The sequence below is a fragment of the Sinocyclocheilus anshuiensis genome, unplaced genomic scaffold (assembly GCF_001515605.1).
Source record: "Sinocyclocheilus anshuiensis isolate Anshui unplaced genomic scaffold, SAMN03320099.WGS_v1.1 scaffold551, whole genome shotgun sequence".
NCBI lineage: Eukaryota > Metazoa > Chordata > Actinopteri > Cypriniformes > Cyprinidae > Sinocyclocheilus > Sinocyclocheilus anshuiensis.
Genome location: NW_015548222.1, coordinates 792,889 through 806,417, shown reverse-complemented (window position 1 = coordinate 806,417; position 13,529 = coordinate 792,889). Strand labels below are relative to the sequence as shown.

The following is a 13,529-nucleotide window of genomic DNA, read 5'->3' as shown; positions in this document are numbered from 1 at the left end:
TATTTTCCCCAGTGAAAACTCAGAGCTGCAATCAGACTCAATCATTCCAAAAACTGATTCCTACAGGCTACAGCGGAAATTTATGCTGGAAACTGTCATGCAGCAATTGCAGCTTTGAACTTAAAGTTCATGTCTGCCCAACGTTTACTTGATATCTTCTGCGGTGGAGTTGATCGGGTTTATCGTCTCAGAGGGGGCGACGAGAAGAACGCTGGTAACACTGACCTAGAAACACATGCTTGTGAGCAGGTCTCACATGATCAGAGCTGAAACCAAATCCGCTTGTGGTTCGGATGCATGAGAAATGCAGACTACAAGAACGATCTCCTCAGGTTCGAATTAGAAAACTTCACGTTTCAAAAGCTGGATTTGAATCCCACTGGATTCCCGGGCGGATGAAACTGAGCACTTTATTTATTACGTAGAGCAAATTGTAAGGACGTGATTTGCTTGCATCACACTCTCGGAGGGAGACGGGCCCGCGCCTGGGAGCTGTCCCAGGCAACATGGTGCTGAAGCCGCAGCGAGAGCAGCATCCTCCGGCTTTACTGATGATCATCATCATCATAACAACTCGTGTTAGACAGATCTGCACAACGCCTATCGTCGCATGAACCGCAACGCTTTGGATTACCACGCAGGAGCCACTTCAGTATTTTCCCAGCAATTTGATTCAAAGGAAAGGCGTTGGATGTGACAAAACGACGGACTGTGGATGGCAAAAATATTTCCTCATCGTCGAAAGCGAATCTGTTTCTTCTCTGGACTGATTTTCGAAAGACATGTCTGACATTACACGGGACAATGAGCTAGACTGCCTTGGGATTTCTGCAACAAGGGCTGGGTGTTTAAGAAGATAGGCTGCCTGCACTAACAAGACGTTGGCACCTTATATCTTTCAGAAGGGGACTTGTGCGGGATGCATTTGTAAGCGGTCGAACCTGAAACATGAGATGAACGCCAAGGACAATTGCTGGATAATTGGCATGATTGTGGCTGGATTTGATTTCACGCAACACACTTTGTGTTCACATTAACACCATTACACGGTAGTCGCTTTTGGATGATGGCTAATAAGCGAGGACGGTGTGAACTGGAGAACAGAAATTGTGTAGCATACTGTGTGTGTGTATATCGTAGACTTCAAATTGTTTAATTATTAGACAAACCAAGGCTGCCTGCCGTTTGTTTGGCTCTGCTGTCGAATAGCCTGCATTTCTGTTTTCCTGCTTCTGATGAATAGATGCCGCAGGCAAGAGTACCTCAGGGTAGGAGCTCCTTTGTCAGAAGCTGTTCGCGGGAATCCCCGATATTTTTAATTCAAATCGGGTTATTTGTCCGTAAATGTTCGATTTGAGTATTTGTAAGTATAAGGCCAGTTGATGTGAACGCCCTCAGTAGATAATGTTTTGTCAGGTTACCATAAATGTGCTTCACATGGTAACATCTGAATGAACTCGTTTTCTTGAGGTACTCAAGATGACGGAATCAACATTGGGTTACGAACAGGGTTACTAAAGGGTTACCACTTTTGACAGCTACTATTACATGTGCGTACAATCGTCAGCTTCTCAATGGAAACACTAGCGCGATGATGTAGCTCTTATTAGAATAATAACTGTTGAAAATAAACAGCTTCTCCATGTCCAAACGGTCAGTTAGTGTGAGGTGAGCTGAAAGCGGTGTTGCTCACGAGACTGAACCGGCTGCACAAGTGTCTTTCCTCGTTGGAAACCAAACGGTAAGTTCTGTTATGTGACCTGCTGGAGTCCAGTAACAGATAGCCTTAGCATTATAGGCCGTTTAAAAGCATAGACCGCCTTTCCATTATTCATAAGACGGGCACATGTTGTTGGCTATCGGTGTCATTGTATGGTGTTGGGGATTGTTAAGTCGCAGACCGATGCTGCGCCGCCAGGGCAAGCAGAAAGGCCGCTGTTGCGTCTTGTTCAGTGACCTGAAGGTTTTCCTACTCAGGCCACCGGCACCGTCGGCATCGCCACCTGCCTTCACACCCATGAACGAAATAAACGCGGAGGGCAATGCGACGAGCAGCGCCACGGAGAGGAACTCTTTAGCCAACGGACATTACCAGCCGGTAGCAGGTGAGGCTGTGGACACACGAGGGCGCGAAGACTGGACTCATAGCGGGGTGGATTCGCCGAGGACGCTGGACTGCTGCAGCTCATCTGAGGATTGCTCTAAGGAGAAGCTGGACGAGCGGTTATCTCTGAACAGCTGCACGGACAGTGGAGTCAGGACTCCTTTGTGTCGGATCTGTTTTCAGGGCCCAGAGCAGGTAAGGAGTCCACATGCAGCTACACTTTTTGTGCGCGCTCAATGTATGGGGATTGTTTATTGCACCTATTTGCTCATACAGTATACTACACTTTGACAATTCCACCTGCTGTAATTAAAACGTCTAGGTTCTGGTGGTGCCAAAGCGACACCCCGCAGTGATAAGTTCATGCACTCTTAAGACCACTTAAAAATGTAATTACGGATGAAGAAAATCGAGCTGAAACTCTGTCAGCAATTATTGTGTCAAATTAAATGGATGAAAACAAAGATTTTGTTATAATAGAACATTTTCACAGACAATTGCACTGCATGATTGTCTCTGCATATACATACAGTGGACTCAAAAAGTATTTGGACACTTAAGCTAAAATGAATGTGTGGCATTGCATTGCGTGATGAAATGTCAAAACAAGAGCCATGTACTTAAATAAAGAAGTGTACTTCGCACAAAAAAAAAAATCAGTTGATATTCAAAATTACTTAAAGTATTACTTAAATCAGAATTAAAAATGAATGAAAGCGAAGTGATATTTATTTTAAAAACAGAAAGCACACGCTTTTCAAGTAACATATCACTATAAAAGATATACTGTCCAAAACGAAGACAAAGAAACACTTGTCACACACACACAAAAAAATGTATAAATGTGACTAGATTACATAATGTAATATTAAATCAGTGGCATTTATTTTGCAAAAAGATAGCACAAGCACATTTTAAAGCACAGTATCTCATAAGAGAAATAGATAATACTGTTCAAAACTAATGCAAATGCATTTGGATACTTTCTTAGTGGACACTATAGTTGAAAATGTTCATAGTTAAAGGGGTAGGCTAGTTCACCCAAAAGCAATTATTCCATATTTATTTTCTCATACTATTCTAAATCTCATGATGCTCCAAATCTGTATTGTATGACTTATATTTCAACGAACTATTTTTGTCCAATCAAAAAAGTCAAAACATTGGACCTCATTGACTTTCATTGAATAAATAAGAAAGCACTCACATTTTCAAAAATATATTATTTTTTTCCCACAGAAGAAAAAAGGTCAGATTTGACATCATAAATAACAATCTGATTTCATAATCACCAAAAGTGCAGGTTGCAAAAGTAATGGGAAAAATTAAAAGTGAAGGTAGCTTTTGAATGAATTTCTTCCCATTACACTTGATATTTTGTTATCCAACTGTGTCTGGATACTGCAAGTGAGATTCCACATCATTGCTGCTGTTCTTGAAGTGATTTGTCCCATAAATCTAACTGTTACTCTGCCCCAGTGGTTTTGTGACAGTGGCATTTAACCACAGCTAGGTGATTTGTTCTAATGGAATGCACCACATGACTGAAAGGTCAAGGGTTTGAACACAAAACATTGATCAAATATTCAGCAGAACATTATATGACTGGCATACGGACACCTCTGTTGACCGGTTTGATGTTTGGCCTTGTTTCATCTGTTTGTTTCGAGATCAATTGCTGTAGGATAGTTTTGCGTTTTTATCATCAGAGAGTTTATCGCTCTGTCCTCTTCACAGGCTAATTTAGCCTGTAAATGCATGTGAAATTGTTTTATTTTCTCTTTCTCTCCCCCACGTTCTATCATTCTCTCTCTCTCTCTCTCAGTTGTTTCCTGTCTCTCTCCTTTTCACTTTCCCCACATCTCTTTCTCTTTCCTCTTTCCATTAATGTGGGCTGTGGCAGAGTTGTGTGGCTGCGGGCTGATGGATGGGCCTGTGAGTGTAATGAGAGCTGTGTAGAGAGCAGATGGGACTGAGGAGATTCTCTTCGCTCTGACTGAGCTGTATATGTCTCCAATCCAAACACACACTCCCTCTCTTTCTCACTCTCCTCTCCACTGTATGCTTCGACTTTCTCCAGCTGCCTCTCCCTTCTTCTTTCACTTTCAGAACCCCAAGTAGTACATAAGGAAGGTTTCCTGTTCCCCTAAACACATCAGGGAGGTTGAGAACGATTCCTCTCTTGTGTACACAAAACACGCAGGAACAATTACAGGCTTGGGAAAAGAAATAATAGTTTTCTCTTTCTCTACTTGTCCTCTTGCTCTCTCTCACCCACAAAACCACTAGGAAAAATGCCCTGGACCTCCTATGGTCTCATTTTAATCAGTGTGAAAACAAGAAATGGATTGTCACAGATGCTGGAGGTGATTTGAGTAGCCTAACTCTTGCACCCTGTTGTGAGATGCCACTTACATGGACATCATTTCACCTTCATCAGAGAGAATAATTGGGTTATCCCATGTTATTGGACACGACACAGACTAAATCATTGATTTAGTGTAGCATTATTAAACTGTATGAAGTGGGCATGTGGCATCTTTGGCTTTATACTCAGTTAAATCTTTCTTCCATGTCTTTATAAGTAATTTGTCAGTCCACACTGAACCCAAAAGAATATTGCACACTTTGTGGTGGCGTTCATGTGTGTTTATCTCGTAAAATACAATCTTCCTGACAACTTGAACACACCAGTAATAACAGCCAATGGGTGGGAACATATTTGATGTTTAGTTATTAGTGAGATTTTGGACCAATAATATTTCACAGTAAATGGGGCTACCAAGTGTGACACTGCAGAAATAGAACTTGACAAAATGCCCTGTGAAAATGCCATTTTGGCCAAAGTAGTTTGGTCTCATTTTAACTAGACCAAAATGACACATATATATCACTATCTATTATGTTGTTTACTAAATCAAAGAAATCTAAAGAGTATTTATAGAATAAAACTTGTGGTGGAGGGGGTGGTTAGGTGTGAAATAACTTTTTGTCTTCCATACCAACCTCTTCTAAATATTCGCACATTCTTTCCTTCTATTCCACTTGCTCTTTCTCTCTCTCTTTCAAAATTACCGTTCAGTGCTTTGGGGCTGTAGAATGCTGACGATGTAAAATCCCTGTGTGACCCACATTAATATGTCATTCATATGAAACATGGTCACATCAGTGTTACCAGAAGAAATATAAAAGCTTTAGTTTACAGTATTTTGAAAGTGTTGTTATTATACATCAATAGTGAAAAATAGCTGAAACTGACATAGTCAGCATGACTCAAATTCCTTTTAAAGAATTGAATGCACAAGCAACAGTGAATGTAGAATAGTGTGGCCATGCTGTGCCTTTTTGTCACCCCAAAATGAGAGTCAGTGTCTGGGCCAGAATAAACCCATTACGTATCTGCACCTAGTGGTCTGGCCATAGGGAACACCGGGACTATTCTCAGTGGGCCAGTCAGCTTGTGGGTCAGTTGTTGAAACCAATTTAAACATACAGTCATTACAAAGGAGGAATAGTTCTGGCATTCCCATGAAAAGGTTCTTATTGCATATTACATGTCTTATTGTGGATGATTCCTCTGTACACAAGTGTGTGTGTGTGTGTGTGTGTGTGTACAGAGGAATCATTCACAATAAGACATGTATATACAGGTGCATCTCAATAAATTAGAATGTCGTGGAAAAGTTCATTTATTTCAGTAATTCAACTCAAATTGTGAAACTCGTGTATTAAATAAATTAAATGCACACAGACTGAAGTAGTTTAAGTCTTTGGTTCTTTTAATTGTGATGATTTTGGCTCACATTTAACAAAAACCCACCAATTCACTATCTCAACAAATTAGAATACTTCATAAGACCAATAAAAAAAAACATTTTTAGTGAATTGTTGGCCTTCTGGAAAGTATGTTCATTTACTGTACATGTACTCAATACTTGGTAGGGGCTCCTTTTGCTTTAATTACTGCCTCAATTCGGCGTGGCATGGAGGTGATCAGTTTGTGGCACTGCTGAGGTGGTATGGAAGCCCAGGTTTCTTTGACAGTGGCCTTCAGCTCATCTGCATTTGTTGGTCTCTTGTTTCTAATTTTCCTCTTGACAATACCATAGATTCTCTATGGGGTTCAGGTCTGGTGAGTTTGCTGGCCAGTCAAGCACACCAACACCATGGTCATTTAACCAACTTTTGGCGCTTTTGGCAGTGTGGGCAGGTGCCAAATCCTGCTGGAAAATGAAATCAGCATCTTCAAAAAGCTGGTCAGCAGAAGGAAGCATGAAGTGCTCCAAAATTTCTTGGTAAACGGGTGCAGCATGCTTGGATACAGCACTCTGTGAACAGCCAGCTTCTTTGGCAATGAATGTTTGTGGCTTACCCTCTTTGTGAAGGGTGTCAATGATTGTCTTCTGGACAACTGTCAGATCAGCAGTCTTCCCCATGATTGTGTAGCCTAGTGAACCAAACTGAGAGACCATTTTGAAGGCTCAGGAAACCTTTGCAGGTGTTTTGAGTTGATTAGCTGATTGGCATGTCACCATATTCTAATTTGTTGAGATAGTGAATTGGTGGGTTTTTGTTAAATGTGAGCCAAAATCATCACAATTAAAAGAACCAAAGACTTAAACTACTTCAGTCTGTGTGCATTGAATTTATTTAATACACGAGTTTCACAATTTGAGTTGAATTACTGAAATAAATGAACTTTTCCACGACATTCTAATTTATTGAGATGCACCTGTATAATATATCTCTTGTATTTGGAAATATGCCAGATTCATGCTGACTTTTAGCCACAGTGGTGCTGTAATTAAAGTATTTTCTTTACAGTGTAAAACAGCAAAATATAGTCAATAGGCCTAAATATCAACTAGATTCAGTTCCCTTCAGAAGTTTGGAAAACACTAGGCAAAGTGGGGTATTGTTGGACAGTATCACATTAAATCATAATTTTTGGAGTAAATGCATCAAAATATATTTTAATTATCATTGTAGATCTTCTTTATTATTAGTGTAGAATGAGTAGGCCTACAGTTATTTTTACCTTTTACTGCAGAAAAAGTGACCATAATAAAGATCTCTAGCAAAAGATTTTCTAGATCAGATTTTACATCAGATTTTTAGCGTAGAGAAAGAAGGCTGATGTAAATGTGCACATGGATGATGACAGTTTGAGGTTGCATGATAAATATTTACAGTTTTACAACTGTACTCTGGTAAAGCTGTACCCTTCATAATAATGGCAGTACAGTGGGAAATGCCCCCCAGACAGCTGTGATGCCTGATTAATTGGATTAATGGATTAATGGATTAAACTTGGACGTGTTTAATTTTTTCAGCACATTTTTAAGTACTATCACACTAGCAACAGTGTTGATGATCATGTTAAAGGGGTCATATGACGATGCTAAAAATAACATTATTTTGTGTATTTGGTGTAAAACAATGTTTGCGTGGTTTGAGGTTCACAAAACACATTATTTTCCACATACCATACATTATCGTTGCTCCTCTCTACCCGTCTTTCTGAAATGCGTAGATTTTTACAAAGCTCATCGTTCTGAAGAGCGCGGTGTGCTCTGATTGGCCAGCTATCCAGTGCATTGTGATTGTTACGCCCTTACCATATTTGGAAACACACACCGTCTCCACGACATGGTAGCGGCGGCAACAATACTACAGCGAGAATAAAAGGTACGCCTTCTTTCTTTGCGTAAACATTTGGGCGGTGTTATGCAAATCATCCAACACAGTGACTAGATATTTGGGGGCGTGTAAATGAGGTGTTTTAGGAAGGCGTGGACGAGTCTTAACGGCAACAATACTACAGTGAGAATAAAAGTTACGCCTTCTTTCTTTGCGTAAACATTTGGGCGGTGTTATGCAAATCATCCAACACAGTGACTAGATATTTGGGGGCGTGTAAATGAGGTGTTTTAGGAAGGCGTGGACGAGTCTTAACTTTTATAAAGAATAGGCTACCTCTTTGGGTTTGAGACTTTAGTCTTTGCAACTTTACAGATCTTTTAAATGCACAAACAGCTGGTAACACTCCAAAGACAAAGGAAAACTTAAAATCGCATCATATGACCCCTTTAAAAATGGTTGTGTGTTTTGACCATAGTCAATCACAAACATGCAGTAACAACGGTTGAATAAGCAAGAAGTTGATTATGGAGAAACTTTTCATTTACACAGAATATTGCCAGTTACTTTGTTTATTTATATGGCTCTCTGCACATGATGTTGGGGAAAACAAGACATTTTGGCCACGAATTAAAAATTTGTTCCAATAGTGACAGTTTAACTAAAACAAGAGACAGAGTTAATAAAACTTGGCCACAAATTAACAAGTCATGGGAACAAATTCCTTTTTTTCTCTCACATGAGGGGTTCTTATGCTCTGCCAGTGAAACTAGTTTAAAAGCCACAGCAGAATTACCATTCAACATCTTTGTGCTTTCTGCATGAATGAATCAGTGTTTTTGAATGACTTGATTGGGTGAATGATTCAATGATTTGCTCTTAAAATAAGCTACATGATTAATTCCTGATTGAATCAGTGTTTTTGAATGATTTTAACAGCTACTTGATTTGTTCCTGAATTAATTATTAGCGGTTTTGAATGAATCTGTTGAGCAACTTTTAAATACACTGTACATCCAGTCAAGTTCGATGACTTGAACTAACTGTTGTATACATAGGGTTGGTAGGCCACACAACATGCAGTTTATAGTCTGTTTATAAATAGTTCTAGTTATTTTCTGTATTCAGAATTCATTATTTTTAGTGTTGAATATTTTTTATAGTTTGTGTTCCTTATCAATGCTTAGTCATATTTTCTAAAACCCTACTTTACCTTGGGAGTTTCTAAACTTTTGGAGGACACTGTAATACAAAAGGCACTTTTGTATTATATGCAAGCAGTTTCTAATACATTTGGGGTTGTTCTGTACCGGTAAACATCTCAGGCTGTTTTTGAGTCCCAATTTTTTACCAACTACCAACACTACATCCTTCTCTAGCAGGGTGTGTGTGTGTGTGTGTATGAGTGTATGTGTTTAATAGAAAAAAATCTAGGCTAAAAAGAATAATTAAAAATTTGCATTGCAGTACGCTTTTAGAAAGCACAATGCAAAAAAAAAAGCAAAAAAACTGCACTTCTCTCTCACTGTCTCACTTTTTCGCCACCCTTCAAGTATGCTAATAACAGGAAATACGATTTATTTTATCACCGCTCAGGGCTGTTTACAAGGATTCTCTCTTTCATTTCTCTCCCTCTCACACTGGCCTAGGCTTGCTGTCTCTTTTCCTGTTTCACTCCTTATTTTCTGTCCCTTCGTGCCTCTTTAACTCACAAAGTCGTGCATAGGTAGTGCATCCTTCTCATTATAAAACACCATGCTCGGTTCTTACCAAGAGCCCGTTTCTTTCTGCTCCCATGAATCGGCTGCTGTGTAACGCTGACCTAACATCCAGCACAATAAATTGAGGTTGCGTTCACCACCGGGGCTGTTAGGGGTTATGTATAAAGGATCAGCCATTCAGATTGTATTGATAGTTCTGCTTTAATACCACAATTAGATAAAGTGGCCTCTTCTCCCACTCTGACGAGTCGCACTCTGATCTCCTATCACACATCTCTGCTGCACAACGTATCATTACAACCCCAAACCATCAGTGATTATGTATAATTAGTGTAGAACAAATCAAGTGAATCTGAATTTACTCGACAAATGGATGTACATTCAATTCCAAAATCTCCACGTCCTCGGATTAGACTCATTATAATGCATGTCAAATGAAATCAGAGGGACTTTACGCTGGGAATTAGCTGCATTCAGTTTTTAATGCTCTGCAGTATGGATATTTGATCACTGACGAATCAGTCGAGTGAATCTGAATAGCAGCGTCTGCATTTGATACAGGTTTCATAACTGTGGAACTAAACTGCATCAAAGACGCAGATTTTCCCAAGATAATGTAATCTGTTTAGAGCAGAGACTAGTGCTGAGATTAAGGCCTAACATGGTAATCCTGTTAATTGAAGTTTGTTCATGACAGATGAAATGACACACACACATTCATACTGTGTTTGTCAACCTGGAGTCTCGTAAGAAAATCTAATCCTCTCAAAGAGAGAGGAAGTGACAGAGCCAGCAGTGTAAATGGCCTTGACACAGAACACACAATACACATATAAGCATAGCAGTGGTTGGATATGTGGGCCAATAACCAGAAGAATGTGGCTTTTTAAGCAAAATCCAGCTGTTTTTTCCTTTGTAAAACATTCAGCTGTTTGTTGCATGAATGAATTATTGCATGAATGCGAATGCATACTTATAACCTAGAGGTGTGTTCTCATTAAAACTGATTTATGTAAAATTTAGAAATCCTTTTTATTTATGGACTTTGACTTTTACACATACATATCTTTGAATGTTTAGGATGTTTAATACAGTACTATTCAAATAGTTTTTTTTTTATTTTTGTAATTAATACTTTTATTCAGCGAGGACACATTAAACGGATTAAAAGTGACAGTAAATATATGTAATGTTGAACTTTCTATTTAAAGAATCCTTATAATATTTTTCACAAAATATGAAGCAGTACAACAGTTTTCATCATTGATAATAATAAGAAATGTTTCTTGAGCAGCAAATCAGCATATTAGAATGATTTCTGAAGGATCATGTGACACTGAAGACTGGAGTAATGATGCTGAAAATTCAGCTTTGCATCACAGCTATAAATTACATTTTTTAATGTATATTCATGTAGAACACACTTATTTTAAAGTTTAATAATATTTCACAATATTACTGTTTTCCTGTAGTGCAGAAGAGACTTCTTTCAAATGTTTGAATGATAGTGTAAGTCTGGCTAGTATTTTACCATAGCAAAGATTTGGCCATGAAGATTTTCTTTTTAATAAATTTTTAATTATTATTCCAGGTTTCACTCAATGAATACGTTGAATACATATGGACCTTTTTTCCTTTACAAAAAGTAGAAATGTGTGTTACAGTGAAGCAGTTAATATGTAAATGAGGTCAATCAATAAATGTAAAAAAAAAACTCACTGCTTTAAAAGCACAGTCACTAGGGTTGGGCGATATCTACCAAATTGGCATCGGACGATGTCTACAGTGAAACATCGTGATGGACGATGACATCAGGTGGCGTGGCGGGGGGAGGGGCGGGGTTAGGGGTGTGCCCGAAGCGTGAAACAAATAACGCGTTATATGGAGCCACTAAAAGGTTAGCCGCTTGCTAGCGGTAGCCTGTTGCATTGCAGTACATGAAAGTTCACTTACCACATACACAGAATAAGGAGAAATGTCTGATAGGACGATGGCGAATGATTTGCAGATCCTGAGCACCAATGACAAACATCTAATCTTGTCAAATGTGTGGTAAGTACTGCCGCTCCATAGTATAGAGTCCTTGTGATCGCGAATCTCAAAAGTGAAAGTGAAAGTAAAATGAGAGCGCGCAATCGAAAGCGGTTTCAATAGCGGCTCCCTGATGCCCGCAATTTATATACAATCGCCTATATTTACCCAACGATATAATTGCGAGAAAAAGTATTTAAATATTTTTTTATCCTCCCATCTCGTAAGCTATGTATTCCCTTTAGGGTTTCCGTAGTACACTTCATTTCCTTTCCGAACATGGAACTGGGATGCGGCGGATTGCGGGCGGATAACATCGTGATGTCTGTCAGCCATCGGCGATCGACGATGGCATCGTCTATCGGCCCAACCCTAAAAGTCGCAAGACATAAACAGTATGCATGTTAATTTGATTTTACTAATCTTTTATATGGTTTGTACATCCAGTATTTATCTACAATGACTAGGGGTGCAACGGATCATAGATGATCCGTGATCCGTACGGATCAGGCTGCACGGTTCGGCACGCATGTGATTAGCAGATTAACTGTTAAATTTAACCATCATAGAGTTAAAGTTTATCATTTGCACATGTTTTGTCTTGGCAGTTTACACATTCAAGCAATTTTACCTCGCGCGCTGTTTTCTGTGTGCTCAGCCGCTGCCGCACACACCCGAAGCGCGCACGCAGAGAGAGAGACACTGCGTGAACAGCGAATTGATTCCTCTTTCACATACACACAAAGTTATGTTAAAATACCCGTTTTGGCAAGTATTGTAGTAAACACAGTCGGTTATGGCTTAAGTGAACGTAAACAGCTGAGAAAAAAACCTGATGTGTGTCAGTATTAGGTCCGTGCATTTGGTCTTAAAGAGACAGCAGCCAATAAATACCTGTTTCTGTCTGCTAATCAAATAACACCACAGCTATAACAAAGATGAATCTGTATTTAACTTGTGCAGTGAGCACTATTGTGTTATTTTACACTTAATTATTACATTTCTGCACCTGAATGCTACTGTTACTGACTTTATTTGTAACTGTGTTTTGTTGTATTCATTTATGCGTGTAATTTGTGTAATTGTTCTTGTTTTATTACTAACTTTATTAAAGCTAGTAGTGTTGCTGTGGTATAGAAGTACTTAAAGTAAGCTTTCACTAATTTTTATTTTTTTTTGCTGATCCGAAAAATGATCCGATCCATGACTCAAAATCTGTAATATGATCCGAACCGTGAGTTTTGTGATCCGTTGCAGCACTAACAATGACCATGTTTAGCAGAAGAATTAATTTAAGTGCTTTTATAAAATTACGAGCTTCACATGTATGCTTTTAAATCCTCCCAAAATTGACCCATCCATTATAAGTGATTCTCTGTAATCTCCATTTTTGCTTTAAAAAAAAAAAAAACAATTTTTTGTTGTGGTAACGAATGTGCCACAATTGCTGTAGGGATGCTCTGATCCGCCTTTTTCGCCTCCGATACCGATTCCGATACCTAGGGTTCGGTATTGGCCGATACCGATACCAGTGAAGTTTTTTTCCCTCATTTAAATAAATGTAGAATTTATATATCTCTGTGTGTGGAACTGATAATCATTCTTTCACAATCTACTAGAAACAGACTTAATGTAAGGACTTAAATATTCATATGTAGCTCACATTAAGCTATCGTATGGCTTCAGAAGTAACACACAATCGGGAAAAAAAAATAAAAATCTCGGATTTGGATCGGCTCTCTCTGACCGATACCCGATCCGAGAAAAATGGCACTATCGGAGCCGATACCCGATATGAATATCGGATCAGCGCATCCCTAAATTGCTGTCAACTGCACCCAGAATATTTCTTTAAGCAGAATCTCTACAGCTAGCTATACAGACTTGTAAAGATGCATATACTGTTGAAGCACAGGTGTAGGGCACTCATGACATATAAGGAGCTGTGGTGCTCAGGGGACCCAAGATCAAGTCTGATCTGGGTCATGTCCCGAACTCATTACCCCCCCCCCCCCCACCCCCCCCCCCCCCTA

At 39.2% G+C, this 13,529-nt stretch overlaps 1 protein-coding gene across 1 annotated transcript in view; it reads left to right on the top strand.

Annotated features, from left to right (window-relative positions):
* Positions 1 to 1,721: 1,721 nt before the first annotated feature.
* The window catches only part of marchf4a (membrane-associated ring finger (C3HC4) 4a), a 43,966-nt gene continuing 32,158 nt past the window's right edge, over positions 1,722 to 13,529 (top strand). The window contains exon 1 of the mRNA XM_016441299.1: positions 1,722 to 2,299. Within this exon, the coding sequence (XP_016296785.1) occupies positions 1,847 to 2,299 (453 nt within the window). The 5' untranslated portion in view covers positions 1,722 to 1,846. The remainder of the gene's footprint in view (positions 2,300 to 13,529) is intronic.